The sequence below is a fragment of the Pseudopodoces humilis genome, chromosome 18 (genome assembly GCF_049639895.1).
Source record: "Pseudopodoces humilis isolate 2021_Gansu_Grassland_sample_001 chromosome 18, ASM4963989v1, whole genome shotgun sequence".
NCBI lineage: Eukaryota > Metazoa > Chordata > Aves > Passeriformes > Paridae > Pseudopodoces > Pseudopodoces humilis.
Window position 1 is genome coordinate 15288679 of NC_142217.1, and position 16015 is coordinate 15304693.

At 41.3% G+C, this 16015-nt stretch overlaps 1 protein-coding gene across 3 annotated transcripts in view; it reads left to right on the forward strand.

The window, feature by feature from the left end:
- USP22 (ubiquitin specific peptidase 22) overlaps positions 1-16015 on the forward strand; it is a 92316-nt gene continuing 76301 nt past the window's right edge. The window contains exon 1 of one of the 3 annotated variants that reach the window (XM_088064152.1): positions 1-220. In XM_088064152.1, coding sequence (XP_087920278.1) covers positions 95-220 — 126 coding nt within the window. In that variant the 5' untranslated portion in view covers positions 1-94. Of the gene's footprint in view, positions 221-4780; positions 4995-16015 lie in introns of those variants that run through there. The other 2 variants (XM_005523042.3, XM_088064154.1) reach the window with 2 other exon arrangements.

Here is a 16015-nt window from a genome sequence, read left to right on the forward strand (position 1 = left end):
GGCCCGTGTCGGTGCTGCGGGGCGGGGGAAGGGGCCGGCTCGCTGCCCGCCGGCCCGGCCCGTGTGCGGGCGGATTGATGTGGGGGGGTCTGACATGAGTCCGCCGGCGGCCGGGTGCTGCCATGTGACCGGCTTCAAGGTGGAGAACTGGAAGCAGAACCTGCGGGCGATTTACCAGTGCTTCGTGTGGAGCGGCTCGGCCGAGACCAGGAAGCGCAAGGTACCGGGGGCGGCTCGCATCCACCCCCCTTCCCTTCCCTTCCCTCCCTCCTTCCTTCCCTCCCTCTCCGACCCACCCGCCGCCGCCTCGGGGAGGGGACGGGTCCGGTCCCCCTCTAGCCCTCCCTCCTTCCCTCCCCACGGGGCAGGTGGGCCCGAGCTCCCGCACGCGGTTCTGGGGGGAGGGAGGAGGAAGCGCTCGGTGCCTCCGGGATGGCGACGGGGGGCACCGGGGATGGAAGAGGGAACCAGCCCCGGCGGGGCCTCCCTCGCTTGCCACCTGCCCCGGCGGCTTTTCCGCAGCGGGGCTGTTCCGCAGCGCCGCCGCTTCCTCCTCCTCCTTCTCCTCCTCCTCCCGGAGGTTTCCCGGAATACCGGGGGGAGGGGAGGCCCGGGGCACCGGGCACGTCCGGCCTGTGGCGGAGCTTTGTGGAGCCCCGCGGGGCCGCGCCCGAGCTCGGGGGGCTGCGCGGAGCACAATGGCTGGGAGCGGGTCCCGACGCCGGGGGCTGCGGCTGGCTCGGTTATATGTGTGTTTTTCCTTAAGGAAAAAAAAAAAAAAAAGCTGCTCGTGCTGATAATCCACTTGGAAAAGGGGATTCCTGCTCTGGTGGGGCGGGGGGAAGGAACTGGCTCAGCCTGGAGTACAGGGAAAGGCAGGAGGGGTTTGTTCAGGGAGCTGTTGGCGCCTGGGAAAAATTCCTGTAAGCCAGGCAAAAAGCAGGAAGAGTGCTTTTCCCTACCTATCTCCTATAATAACATCCTTGTCCACATGCATGTTTCTGGAGGGCTTCTCTCTGCACTGTGCAACTAATTACTGTTTTTCCCTAGAATCAACTAGTTTTTACTTCAAAGTGACTTGGCAGATTTCTGTCAGTCGTCGCATTGGTGACTGAGGAGGGGAAGGCAGCAGCTACACGGAGCAAAACTTGGGGTTTGGGACAGCATGGATTGTGTTTTTGTTGGAGCAACCCATTGAAAACTTTCTGATCCCCGTGCTTTGCATTAAGCTACTCAGCTTATTATTCGTAATAGAACTAGAGCATGAAGGATGGACTTAAAGGGTGAGGTGCCAAACCATTTTTCTGTGTTCAGTTCATGTTCTCAAGATAATCAAATTTCCCAAATTTTACCTAAAGAGGAAAAATTGCAATCTGAGAAGAAATACGTTGTAAATTAATTTAATTATTTGATAGCCCTGCAAAATATGGCCAGACTTGTTCTTAAATATCTTATAATTCCCTACAGGTCAGTATTATGAAGTATATTAGTCAAAATCTGGGTTTATTTAGCCTATAGCATGTTAAAATGCAAATTTGCATATAGTAGATGGTGCTTTCAACTTAAATGGAGAAAAATATTGTATATGTGCTGTTGAAGTAAAAAATGGCAAGTGAGGTATGGAGGCATCTCAGACAAATATAAAGCAAGTGCTGTGTGGAAGAATGAAAATAAAATTTCATTAGCAAAATTACCTTTTTCTAAATGTGGAGCATCCTGTGTAACCTGCATACCTCTTTTGTGCTGCAACAGCTTTTTCCTTCCGAAATCTAATCTAGGGATGTGTTCATCATTGCTTGAGAAAACAGCTGGAAATACAGAATATTCCATTGTAATCAATCTGTTCTCACTTCCTCTTTGCACAACCAGGCTCATAAAGCAGAACAGGATTATTCCAAATTGTATTGTCAGCCCAGCGAAAACATCAGTTTTCCTAATACACACTAAAAATTCCACCCCCCCCTTCTTTCTTTTAAGCAGGTTCCCAGTATGAAAACAGTTGGGTTTCTGAATCCAGTCCACCTGAATTATGTGGGTGTACATGATCAATATAGGGGAACATTTTGGATAGTTAAAATGGGATTCAATGCCCTGTCTATGTTCGTAAGGATTGAAGAACGTCTATAAATGACAGTTATGGTACTTTATTCATCCCTCATGTATGTGCTCTTGAGACCTTCTTCCATGGAATTTTAATTCACTGAAATTCTCTGTTCATATGTATGCATTACAGTTTTACATGAAAAATTAGAAAAATGGTGTTTTCTGTTTGGTGGCATATTTATAGTCTAATAACCAGAAATAAAATTACCTAGATAGTCCATATAACTGGAAAACAATCCTTTGTCCTTTAATAGTTTATATACACATACATTATGTATATGTGTGTGTATATATATATATTCTAGGAGCAAGCTGTGACTCCTTAAGAATATATTTATTGGTGAAGATTCTTCTTAATCCTAATCATCAAAATTATGAGGCTAAATTAAACGTTTATTAACAAGTGATATTCTTTTTATTGCATGATCAAGGACTGTCACATTATACGTTTATCACAGGAAACATTCCATACATATAACTGATCTTCATGGAAGGCACTGGGTAATTTAGCTGTTGTTCAGATGAAGGTAGGTGTAAAAATGCCTTGGCTGTTGGTGAGAGCCAGATGTAAATGGTTCTGGTTCTACAATGGTAACTACTATCCCTCCTAAGCCTGTCTTAAAAATCCAGGGCGCAGTGGGAACTGCAGGGGGCAGAAAGGGTCCATTCTCCTGCTGTACCTACACTGTGTTCTGCCTTGGCAGACCATTTTAGTGCTGTGCTATTTGGTTTTAATACGCACCTTTTCTGTGAATAAGCTTTTACGAGCTCCAGCTCGCGGTTCAGTTTGCTTTACAGCCAGTGCTTCGAGCAGAATGGCTCTAAAGCCTGGTTTATAGTGGGAAAGCTGTCTCCTGAACGTGTATTTCAATCCTCAGTCAGAACCAAGAGGTAATTATGTATGTCTTTGTAGGCACTGGGATTCTGGTGAAGATTTTCGGAATGTGTTTGCTCCCGAAGCATTGGCTATGCCAGGATTTGAGCTGTCATCACGGTGCATTGTTGTATCCACATGGAGGAGTGAGGCTGTGACTTGCCTCATCTCACTGCATCTTGGCCAAACTCAAGTGCAGCTCTCGTACAAGCTGTTCTAGGCACAGGGCTTGCTGTGGTGTAATTGTGTTGCTGGTGGTGAAGCCTAAGCAAAGACAAAACTGTCACGCTGGAGAGTGGAACAGAAGAGGGAGAAATCCGAAGACTGACTCTTGAAATTGTGGTTATTGTGATTAAAAGTTGGAGCTAGGTTTTAGGGCTCAAGTTGTCTGCAAAGTGACCCAGAGTTAGGGTGGACTGTCTCATTGTTGGGACTTTGACTTGTAACTCTTGATTTTTAATTTGCTGTAGTTAGAATCTGTTTAATAACCTGATGGCAAAGCTTGTGTTTCTGTAGGTCATGGACTTTACCTTGAATATTTTGATTTGAAAATTACCTCACACTTAATTAAGTAGCACTCTAGAAGAGGTCCTTAAATTTGTCACCACTACTCCCCATTCAGGAATTACGGAGATGATGCTGAAAAGTCCTGTGCCAGAACTTCATGTCAGCTTTTTCCATTTTTTCTGTAGGGTCACACTTGAAACACTTGGCTTATTCCTTTAGAATTACAGATGAGAAAAATCTGTTTTGCACTGCTGAATGTAGCTTTTGTCCCCATCAGAGAGCAATTACACATGTAGATGCATCTTTGTGTTCAGGACTTGGTAAGTAATGGTTTCATTGCTGGAAGGGCAACTGAATTTATGATTAAATTCCCTCTTCCTGGACTATACACCTTGGAGGAAAACTGTCTCATTCTGAATGGTTCTTGCTATCACTGCTCTGAAAAGGCTCTTGACGATAAAAGTAAACTGGTCATTGTGACCACAGTTGTGATATGCACAAGGTTCTGTGTGGAATTTCAGAATGTTTGTTCAGTGTTTCAGCCAATAGATCAAAGAATAATTGCCTGTCAGGGGCTGTGCACTCTCACTGACAGCAGCTGCATTCTGGCATATTTCTGCCTGTTTGAGAGCTTCTCTTGTTTTTCCCATTGTTCTCTCTTTACATGGGTCCTGCAGACCAGTTGATACCCTTTCAGATATGAAGAAACATTTGCTTTTATAGGTGATGACTTTTTGTCAGGTATCATTCTCCCCATGAACTTGTGAGTTCAGTGTGTGTCTCCTTGTAATATTTTGACAGATAATCAGTTCTTAGACTTAAAAATGAAATGACTGGTTCATTTCCTAACTTTCAAAGTAGAAAAAGCTTAAAATAACTGCCGAGTCATGTTTTCAGTAGTAAGTACTGTGGTTCACAGTCTAAATCAGTGTGTCATGTTCTTGCTAAAGTGACCTTGCAGTCTTCAGGGTAAGCTGTTGGTGGAACTTCTCATCTCGTGCCTGTTGAGGCAAGTTTTCTCCCCAAGGGCCTTGCCCCATGTACTTGTCCAGGAACAGGGAGGTGTTGCTTAGGTGATTTGCTTTGTACTGTAACAGATGGGTCAGGAACCTCACCAGGCTGTGCCACCTTCACAGGCTCGGTGTTTGGATTGCTTAAATTAATGAGGAAATCTTAGCTTGTTTTTCTTTAACGTTTTTAGCGTGTGCATCAAACTTCTGGATTGCAAATCCTGTGGAGCATTTGAAAGAGGAGTCCAGGATTCAAGAAGCATGTCTCTTTTTCAGCTGCGTTCTCTGCTTTGGCTGCCTAAGTGAGCTGTCTGATTGACTCAGGAAGGATGTTCTTCTTTGCCATGTGCTGTGGGAACTGCCTTCTCCCTGAAAGCCCATGAGAAGTGTCAAAGTCAGCTGCAAGCTTCATTGTTCAGGAGGTCTCCAGTTTCATACCTGAGCAATCTTCCTTAGTTCTTAACCACTAAGGATTAAAAAGATCCTTAGACCTGCTGAAGGTAATGTTTTCTTTCCTCTCAGTGTGAAGACACGACCTTTGGTGTGAGAGACACCCAGAAATTTTAGCTCTGTACCCAGTGGAGCATTGTGTATGTGGGACATGCCAGATTGAGAATGATCCACTGAGTTAATGTCTCTGGTGTTGAAGCACATAATACGAGACCTTCCTCTTCCTAGTGGTGCTAATCCCTATTTTGTATCCTGTACCATGTTTTTTTAAAATTATTTATTGGTTTCTGGGCCAAGAATTGGGAATTAGTTTTGCACTGTGAACTTGAAGGTAGCAATTCTTAAGTTGTGGGATCTGAACCATCAGGACTTCTCTGTTTTTTAACGTGGATGGGAGAGATAGTAAATGGAGTTTTCTCCCTGCTTGTGTTAGTTCCCTGTTATAGGAAAGAAGATGGACTGCACAAGCGGATGAAGGCAAAAATAGGGATATATTGCGCAAGAGGGCTTATTTCTTTTCTTATGTAGTCTTATCAGCAGTCAAAGGTTTGCTCATAACCAAGCTGTTTGTCAGAGTAGTTCTAGCATCTCTTTAATTTTGTGTGCAGTCAATGATTTTATTCACTTAATGCTGAAAGCTTTTAAACTGAAATGACAGCAAGTAGTGTGAAGGTGAGCAGGGTGGAATGGCATTGTATGATTTGCTGGACTATCTGTTGAGCTTTATTTTAAGCCATCAAAGCTTTAAACCCCAAACAAAGGTTAGGTGATAGCCTCATTTTTGTTTCAAGTCTTAATCTGTGTTGAGGTGAAACCAGAGCTGCAAATTGCTTGCAGACTCTCCTTTCATTTGAGGATTTTCAGTTTCAGTAACTAGTGAAACAAATTTAGAGGCAAATGTTACTTACGGACTGGTAGTGGAAGTTTTCTGCTCGTGAATTGCTGACTTCCCTTCTCCTGAATTACTGCTCTTTGAATTGAGAAAAAAAAAGTTTTCCTTTGGGATGGACTCTGGGGATCCTTCTTCCTAACAAATGCTCTTGCAGCTGTTAGTTTGATTCCCAGTGGTGGCTGATTTGTTTAAACCAGAGAAAGATTAACTTGGTTTAAAACCTTGTGTTTCTTGCATTAAGTCAAGCACCTACAATTTTTCCTGTTCTTGTGCAGATCTATGAATTCTTATGAAGAAATTGGTTTCTTTTTGTCTTTTTCCTGGTAGATATAGGGCTTTTTTAATTTTTCCTTTTCTTTTTATCAGCCACACCTTTCTGTTTCACTTGACTGACAACTACTTTAAAACAATGGGTTTGGGTTTTTTATTACTCATATTTCCACGATTCTCCAAGTATTTGTAATGGGTCTGTAACCCACAGCAGCATCCAAGGTGAGGAGATACATCTGTCTTCTTATTATACATCAGGTATAGTGGCATCAGGAGAAAGGTAGTTGGAAGGTGACCCATATGCATTTCACTGTCCTGTTCAAAACATAATTACATTTTTTCCCACACCATGCAAAGAGCCACTGTTAGAACCTTTCTAGACATGGACAGAAAGAGCTGCCTAGAGCCACTGTCTTCAGTCTCTTGTTAACCTATGGACAATGGAGCAAGTGAGTGAAATGTTATAATGACATTACAGTTTATTCTCTTATCCTGGACTTGTCAGCAAGCAGTGTTGGAGCGTAGGGAGAGCCATATGTTACCCGAGAGGCCTGAATTGGGAACCTTTCCTTAGCAGAAACAGTTCTAGAAGCTGATAGATCTGTTCTGACTGGATGAAAGCTCTGCCTTGGTAGTTGTATTCTCTTACATATTGATTTGGCAGTCCTTTATGTACACTCGGCTTAATTCAAGCTAAGAACTTTGCTGCATTAGCTGGTAATGGAATCAATGTTGTAATGAGTTACTCTTTGCAAAATTAACCTGCATTCTGTTTGTTTCAAACCACGTTTTTTTCCAAGGAATGGGACCACATAATGCAACTGGCACAGCAGCTCAAGAACGATCTGTAGTTTCCTTTAGTGCTGGAGCAGCTGCCATGGTGCTGATCTTTCTGACTGAAGAGAAAGAATCATTTTATCTGTCTCGAGACCTATTTGAGGATCTGTAAAGTGAACTGTTACCAGACACCAGTTGACTCAAAGTAACCTGAGATTCACTTTATCAGTTGATAACTGATTAGCAGAAAGCAGTCTGTCCTGTCACATTCTTTTGTGTGTGGGATACAGCAAATACCCTACTTTAGATTTTCCATTTCTCTACTTAACTAGAATGTTCTTTCGGGTTTGGTTTTATTTTTTCTAAAATCTTTCAGTGATATGTAACACTAATATAAAACCCATCATTTTTTTTTTGCTTGTCTCTGCTACTTTTAAAGTTGGTAAAGAGAACTTTTTCCCCTCCTCTTATTCTTCCTTTCCTGTGTTTAATGGAGCTTGAAATTAACGTGGTTCTTCTTGTCTACCTCTTGCACAGTATCACTGGTGATGTCAGCATATCCTTGGTGGGAAGTATATCCGTGAAGATCTACAGTGCACTAAATTTGTCATTGAATACAAAAAATGGGTATTAGACAAGGTGAAACTCGAAAAAAAGTGGATATTGGTAACAATAGTTGATTGCAACACTACTTAAAATGTAGTGCCTTCTTAAGGTAACTGTTGAGGCTAGTGCAAGTTTTCATATCCTGTCACGAATTCTGACATTAAACATGACAAATCCATTAAATATCCTCATATTCAAAGTAGTGGTGAGAGGCAGCTCAATAACTGACAGCGCTTAGTAGGAAGTCTGAAGACAGTGGGATTTCACTGAGCTTAAATGGTTTTGTCCTTGTACCATGCTGGTTTTGCCATGGTTTGAACACACAGCTGAGCTCTTCTGCATGTACACATAAGATGTGAAAATACAACTATTCATACAATCAGTGAGTTGTGTTTATGTAGAATTAAGATGCAGATATTCTTAATCTGCATTTCATTCAAGAGAACATGGGAATATCTCCTCTTTGTCATTAGTGCCTTCATCTGGAGTTCTGTGTTGCAGCTCTTCCCTAGTATATTAAACCAAGTTTCCATCCATGTATTAATACATAGTTTAAAAAGTAGTATATTCAAAAATCACCTAGTTATTAGTCCCTTTCTTTTTCTTAAACACGTAAAAAAGCCTGCAGTGTTTGAATGTAGTTTAGTGATGGAGATGATGGAGTATCAAACACCCATGTGGCACTGAGTTCCATTTGCCTCGCTTGTCACTCAGAAGTTCATGCATCCAAGTAGCCTCTTTTAAATAGGGTTTGGCTTTGGATTCATCTAACTGAATTGACTGCCAGGGCTTTTATATGTATGTTTTGCTTCTGTTTTTAAAGGGCTTTTGTTTTTGCATCAAGTACAGACTTGAATTACTTCAGTGTTTATCAGCACAAGAAGAGAAAGCAGCAATTTATAAGCTTTATTTTTGCCTACCTCCCCCTTGCCAACTTCTATTTACAAAGTATCTTTCCCTCCTTGTATCTTTGTGCAACCTGATGTTATTTCACAAAGTTTGTCTAATTACAGTTTGTGCTTGTGTCCTCTGCAATCAGCCTCGTTATTGCATTGCAAGTCAGATTTGAAGGGACCTTGTCTACAATATACTTGGTAAATAAAGGTGAGATTTATTGCACAGCAGATGTATGACAGCTCAGTAAGTGCAGACAGCTGAGATAGCTGACTGATTTCAGTACCTCGTTTGTGTTAGGTGAGCCTTTGTGACCCTCTGCCCTCCAGGGACAAATGCAAAATTTGTCTTAAGCTTTTATGTTTTTCTTTGCTGTGCTTCGTTATTTTCATATTACTGCTCAGTTTTGCTCTAAATGGATCTCTGTCCTGTTGGCAGCTGGTGACCAGGGTGAAGCTCTATTCACATTGGCTTCTGTGCATTGCTGACTTCTGCCATGTTCTCTCAGCGAGTATCCCCTCCTGACAGCTTATCATTGGATGTGTTTATCTGCATGATGTACACTTGGTTCTTTGGTCACTCATGACTACATTTTGTGTTCTTGGTTGTGGGATGATCTTGATGTGGAGAACAGGATGAGAAATGCCATGAAAATAGTTTCAAGAGTTCCTGCAGTTCTGTGCATAAAGAGGAACAAGACTCCTCTGTCATGATGAGCCTGTTCCCTAAGGAAATTTATCTTATACCATGTTCAGCATAATTTTATCTCGCTGTCCTTCGTGATGTATTTCCTTGTTGCATAGTAGTTCTGCTACTTAGAACTTTCCTTGCTATGCAAATTCCTGAGTTACCCCAATAAATTAAATTTCTTTTCTGCATCTCTTTGTAATAATTAGGTCCTTACTGAGAAGTTTTGGGGAGTAGGAGATGTTTTCTTTGTCAGTCTTAGGCTGTGTACTGCAAAAATCTGACTGTAGAAAAACAGAATTCCAATTTTGCAGTAATCTGAAGAATTACTTTATTACAATTCTTTGTAAATCAAGCAGTTTAACTCTAAGCACGTTGTACCTGTACATTGAAACTGGCGGACAAGTTGTTTTATGCAGTGGTGAAAAGGATGTTAAGGAGACGTTAGCAAATCTGACAAGTTTTGAAATCTTGAATTGAAATTTGAAAACTACTTAAAGATATGGGTTCCAATGAGACACAAATACATGGTGGTATTGGTAGATGGTTTGGGTGAGAAGAATGGTAGATTAAATATTGCCTGTCCTTTACCTCAGTGGCAGAGAAAAGCAAGAGGTGTGAAATTTGGACCTTTCTGTGCATTATCATGGAGACTGTTGAGTGAGGAACATGAAATCCAGCTCTTCAGCTGTGGGTGAGCAAGTGTCTTTCCTTAACAGTGTAAGGAAATTCCAGCTCTGGGCTGCACGTTCCTGCTATTTTACCATTGCTGTGTCATGTTTGTGTGGTTGTGCCATGAACCAGGAAGAGTGAGTAAAGATGAAAATTATTTTTTTCCTCCTCTTACTGATATTTCACCAACCTGAGTAGTGACACTGAGAGGCTGCACGTGACAGCCTGAATAATAACTGCTGCTGTGCTCTGGACTGTGCCAATGACAGACCATGTGTGCTGTGACCACCTAATGGTGGCTTCTTCTGTAAAGGTCTTCTAATTACTGACTCCATCCAAAGGAACCTCTGTTAGTGCTGCCAGTGGTGTGTTTGTACCTGCTGTTCTCACAGGTGATGCACTGGCATGTGCTGAGCCCGATACATGAAACTTGTCTTATATCTGCAATTGTTAGAACTTACTCCTGTATGCAAATGTTACCCCAGTTTCCTTGTGAAAAATAAATGAATCAGGGAGTGTAGAATGCCTGTAATCTGTGATCAGCTATTACAGCAAATCCACTTTTCATATTATGTTTAATTTAATGAAATGAATAGTGTTTTTGTCACTCTTTAAATAGGCCCATCTCTAAGTTAACATTTCTGTCTTTTATAATCAAACTCTAGTAAGCTAACCTAACTTTTTTTTTGTTGGTTTAAAGCATGTGGTCATGGGGCATGTGCCTAGATCATGCTCCCGTTGCATGTAGTTGAGGATGATGGGATAATGGGACTGTAAATTATCTCTTTATGGTGCTGGTTTTCCTCTGGCCTCCTCCCTTGTGCAGTGTAGAGCAGCCCCAAGGCTGTTCTGAGCGGTGCCAGCTGGCTGGCTGGAGCCCTGGGGGCCGCTGTGCCAGATGGAGACAGCAGCACTCCAGTGAAAGCCAAATGTGCTTCCCGGGGTCGTGGAGAGGTGCAGCCTCTGCAACCCCGCCAGGGATCCCTGGGCAAGGGCTGCCCTGGGACTCAGTTACTCCTGTACTGGTGCAGCCACAGAAAGGACTGGGCTAGGGCATCTGTTGGGCCATTTTTTTAGAGTAGATTCATAATAAAATATTCAGCTATTAAACATTTTCATTGTGTTAGCATCTCCTTTTTCCTAGTTCATGCTTCTGTACTGTATCTGTGAAATGTTCAATTCTGTAGCATGTACAGATGCTCAGTATTGAGACAGATTTTTTCAATTTGATTAAGTGTGGTGGTTCCTGATGCGCTGTCCTGGTTTTTTCCAGACTAATGAAAAATGCAGTTATCCATAAGATACTCAGACTAAAAAAAGCTTATTAATGCTTTAGCTTTATTTTTTTTTTTGTTTAATTTTTATTTTTTCATTAAAATGAAACAAAACCCCAAACCCTTCATTCCACTGTCTAAAATGACAACTTCAGATATGCTCAAAAATAAAAGCAGTTCTAATCCCTTCATTTGCCTAATGTTGGCTTTTATAGTTTTTACTGAAAAAAGTCTATTTCTTAGAATACCATTGAAATTGGTTATTGATATTACTGAGTTGTATTCAGCCCTGTTGCTTTTTGTGTAGTCCAGAACAATCTCAGTGTAGCGTAACCTCATCTGTACAAGATGTACCCACAAAACCCATATGTTTGAATATTCCCATCTTGTGGAGATGAGGACAATAAATGGGTGAAACTCTTCGAAGAATCCAGTTCCCTGGTGGCTGCTCAAACAGATTTGTTTTGTAGAGGAGCTGAGATAGACCAACCTACCCAGTGTTTCTTCACTCTCTTGACTCGGAGGGTTTTGTTCTTATTGACCCATTAATGCAGCTCACACTTCTAATCCAGCAGCCCAAAATAGCTGCCAAGCCTGGATTTTACTGTGGTGGCAATTGCTGCACAGGTAGTTTGTATAACCCACCATGCAGAATTGCAGCTGAAAACTCCCCTGAGCTGAGGCACATGAGACTATTTTTGGGCAGATATTTCAACTGTCTGATTTAAATAAGGTAATAAACTCAACTTGGATTATTGGAAGAACAATATATTTTGAGTCAATTCTCCCTGGCAGTCTCCAGAACTGTTGGATATGAGTGGGAATAGGGAAGGAAAGATGTGCCTTGTAGCTCCCTTGCCCTGATGATTGTGCTAGAGGAGTGAACTACAAGGAGAATGGACCACAGAAAGTGGTAGTTACCATATTCCAGCCTAAATAGTATTTATCTCTGCTCTTGAAGACAGAATGATGGTGTTTCTGTTATCTCTTACGAGGTTTGGGAGTGATTGTTCAGGCTGGTATTTGCAAGGCAAGTGATTTAAGGCTGAGTCTATCCTGAAGGACGCACCAGCTTGAAGTAATGAAGCAGTGGGAGGAAATGTATGGTGAGAAATAATTTAAAGGCTTTAGATGCATTTCCCTGATTTCTTTACAAAGTAGATTTTTTTCAAAGTGACCTTCAGTTGCAGGAACTGTTTCTACTCAGTGTGTGCTCTCCTTTGCTACACAATATTTTTGTTACCTTTTTATTTGGTGAAGCTTCCAATGGAGGGGAATTGGAGGTAATTTCCAAGCAAGGTTGTAAAGGACTTGTAATAGATAGCTTCCTTACAAAATTCTCAACACATACTGTTCTCTTAATTCTTTCTTTTGCAGGTGTGTTATATCTACCTAGAGGTATCTGAAATAAAGCTTTTCAAGAAAAATTGTGAAATTTTCCATTTCTCGAGCAGAAAGCTGCGTTCTATGTAAATCCTTGCTGAGTGTGATGCCTGCAAGACTGTTCCTATCAATTTAAATACTTTTATATACAGCTACTACTAATAGTGAATTAGTTTTCTTTCAAGACATTAAATCCTTTTGTCCTGCTCTTCCTCAGTGCTGAATCCCTTAACCTCACCAATTCATATGTTTCAACTCGCACTGCTTAACTTCTTAAAGTATTTCCTTCAAGTTAAGGTCTTGAAAGTAGAACACATAATATATGAAATCAACCCTTAACAGCACTAATGTACTTTTCTTCTGGTTCATGAAGCAATGTTCCATTAGAAGTGAAATCAATGATTGGTGGAATCTCCAAACTATTTACTGAAAAAAATATAGCAAACCAAATCAAAGAGCAGAAGTCATGCTTTATAGTCCTATCAATTGTACAGAGCAAAAGGTCTGAGTGTGGTTAGTATTCAAGTAGGAAAGAGATTCCACTATGTTTTCTTCAGCTTTGTGTCCTTCATTACTTTTGCAGTTTCTGGTTTAAGTACTTGTGGTAAGGAGCTTTGGTTCCAGGTTTCTTCTCTCTGTGATCAGTTAGCTGGAAAAGTGGAATGGATGACCAGGAGTTGTCTTCTTTGCAGAGATGGTTTTTGATGTAATTTCTTCTCCAGCCTTCCAGTGAGGCCAAAGCTGGTTTTGAACCTGCTCTTAACTCACAAGTTATGGTGAATTCTGCTGCAGAGCACACAAGACTGACCAACTTTGTAATGTCCTGAGTTTGACTCAGTCATCATACCAAGCTTTCAGAGCCACTTATTTCATATCAAATTGGTTTGATTGGATGTTTCAGTGGTTTTGTGTTAAGCAGGAGGAATCTGGTGCATTGTTTCCCAATTTTTATTCTGTATCTGTTCTTTGGAGCACATCCTCTGTGACTGACAGTACCTTGTTTTCAATGTCTACTTTTTTCTTTTTTCTTCCATACCGTGACTTTTCCTTCGTGTTCCTACTTCTCTGCCTTTTTCCCTAGAAATTATCTGTTTGTTTACAGTTTAGACAAATACCTACATTTCTGTGCTCCTAATTTTTTAACGTGAGCCCACCCTTTCAAGCCTCAGCATGGAGCACTACTCCTGACACAGAGTCTGAGCAGACTGTTCCTCATGCCAAGGTTGTAAGTGTTAATCTTGCTGCAGACTGGGGTGATAATTCATTGCTGTCACAGCAACACATGCTGAAAGTTGCTTCTTGCCAGATTTGTTGGCTATATGCTACACTAGAGAAAATTATTTCAAGAGTCTTATTGCATAGCCAGATGCTGCAGAACTCGTGCAATCAACCTCCCCTCCCCCCTTTTTATGGCTGTTCTGACTTCAGGGAGGAAAAGCTATTATATACTGAAACACATTCCTGTATAACACTAGTGAAGATGTGGATGAACTTCTGATTGTGGCTAAGATTTCTGATTTTTCCTGTAGTGAAGTTCTGGTTTATGTTCAGGATAAAAAGGACGGAAAGCTTTTAAGGTAGGATGAGGGGAATTTAAAAAGGAAATTATCAGTGTCTCCCTTGCTGTTTCAGTTGTGTTCTCTGCCATAGTTGGCTGCTGTGGAAATTCTGTGTTTTCTTTAAGAGCTAGTGACTAGGTTGGCTCAATTCTGAAGAGCTGAAGCCTCTGCCATCTGTATCCTTAGGATCTTCCAAAAGGAGGAGAACCTTTATGAACTCTGCATATCATTGTATATTGGCACTGGCCTAAAGATGATGTTTGGTTTAGTTACATCTGAGATGCAGAGCCCTGAAGAGGAAAATAAGTGGGTTTTTGGTACAGCATCTGAATTCCCCATAACAACGTAACATTTGTTCTTACATACATGCTGTAGAAAAATGCAAGTGACAGATTTTTTTACAAGGTATCCATTACATTTTGGGCATGGTGGGGTCTGATTACTAGGGAGGTGAGATTTGACTGTTTAGTTAGACAGAAATACACTTTTCCCAGTGTATTTCCAGCATAAATCTTATCCAGTGGCTGGGCATTGTGTTACCAATAATTTTATCCTCTCTTGTATTTTAAGAGAAGGTGCCATAGAAGTTACATTATCATGAACACGTTCCCACAGAACAAAATCCAGGTAAAAATGCAGTGTTGGAGTTTATTATTATCCACACATTGTGTGTCATGCAGCGCTCCCCTGCTTTTCATTCCTTGTGCCTCAATTCTTTGCACTTACAGATCACAGGAAACACTGCCCTGAAAATCAGAACTAGGAAGGGCTTCTTTCAGACCTGAGCAAATCACCTCTTTGCTTAGCAGGGAGAGCTTTTCAGCAATTTAAGGTACTCTGAGAAGGCCTGAGGCCTCAATGCTCTCAAATGCTTTTTTTAGCAAAAGGCCATGTATTTGTCCCCAAAACACCAACCATGTTTATAACTATGGAGACAAAGCAAGAGATCAGGACTAGAAATTTGTACTGGCTCTCATGGAATATTTTTGCTCTAATCTATCTGAGATTACTGGTGATTTGCGATTATAATACTCTCCTGAAGAATCCCTTGGTTTTGCTTCAAGCTCTTTACTGGTTTTTCAAGTGCAATATACCAAGGAAGTTCTGGCTTTTGTTCAGATAAAAGACTTTATAATTCACTTTCTCCCTCATTCCCGTGTTTCCCCTTACCCCGCCCTATCCCCAGTGTTGTGGTTTGTGTTTCAGCCTTTCATTTTTCCACGTACAGGGGCTTTAAGAGCCCTGACAGTTCCTGTTGCTGGGGTTGCCTGTGCAGCTCTGGGGAGCTGAGGGGAGAAGGGTTGAGTTCCCCGTTCTGTGGCTGGCCTCCACTGCCACATCCAAATGATGGATTGAGGCTCAATCTGTGCATTATGGATGTTGAATTTATTCCTGGTACCATTTCCGTGCAGGAACAGGAATTTGTTTAGAACAAATTGACAGATGAATTCTCTGTTCTTACCAACATTCAGATTGCACTGTGGTTATTTTTAATAGCAAATACAATGTCGTCTTTTTTTTTTTTTTTTTTTTTCTTTTTAGCAATGCCAAGCACACACAAATGTCTGCTGCTATGTTATCTTTGGTGAGGGATTTGGAGCTTTGATGAGCTGCTGTGTATCAGCTAATGTTTTCCCTAAGTGTTGGTGAGTCTGTCTGAGTTTTGGAAGCTGGGACAGGCTAGATCCATGGAAGAATGTGCAAAAATGTGTCGTAATCTGCCAAAGATGATTTGTTAGTATGATCAGGGCAATAAATAATTAAAAGTTTCTGAAAACTGTTAAGGTTTGTGTGATATGGAGAATGAGGAAAACAAATGATAAATACATTACTTCCCTCTTTCCCTGTGAGACTGCAGTATGAGATCTTCAAGTCCAGTTGTTCCCTCCTCTCAAATTCAGTTACTCAGCTGGGAGACAAGAAGTGCTAAGTTGATCTGTTTGCTTGAACTGATTGATTTCAGACTTCAGTCATTTACAGCTTTGGGGCAGAGCTTGTAGAGTCCTACCTTGTGATGATGTTTTCCTGTTGGAATGCAATGTGGTAACTCGTGAGAT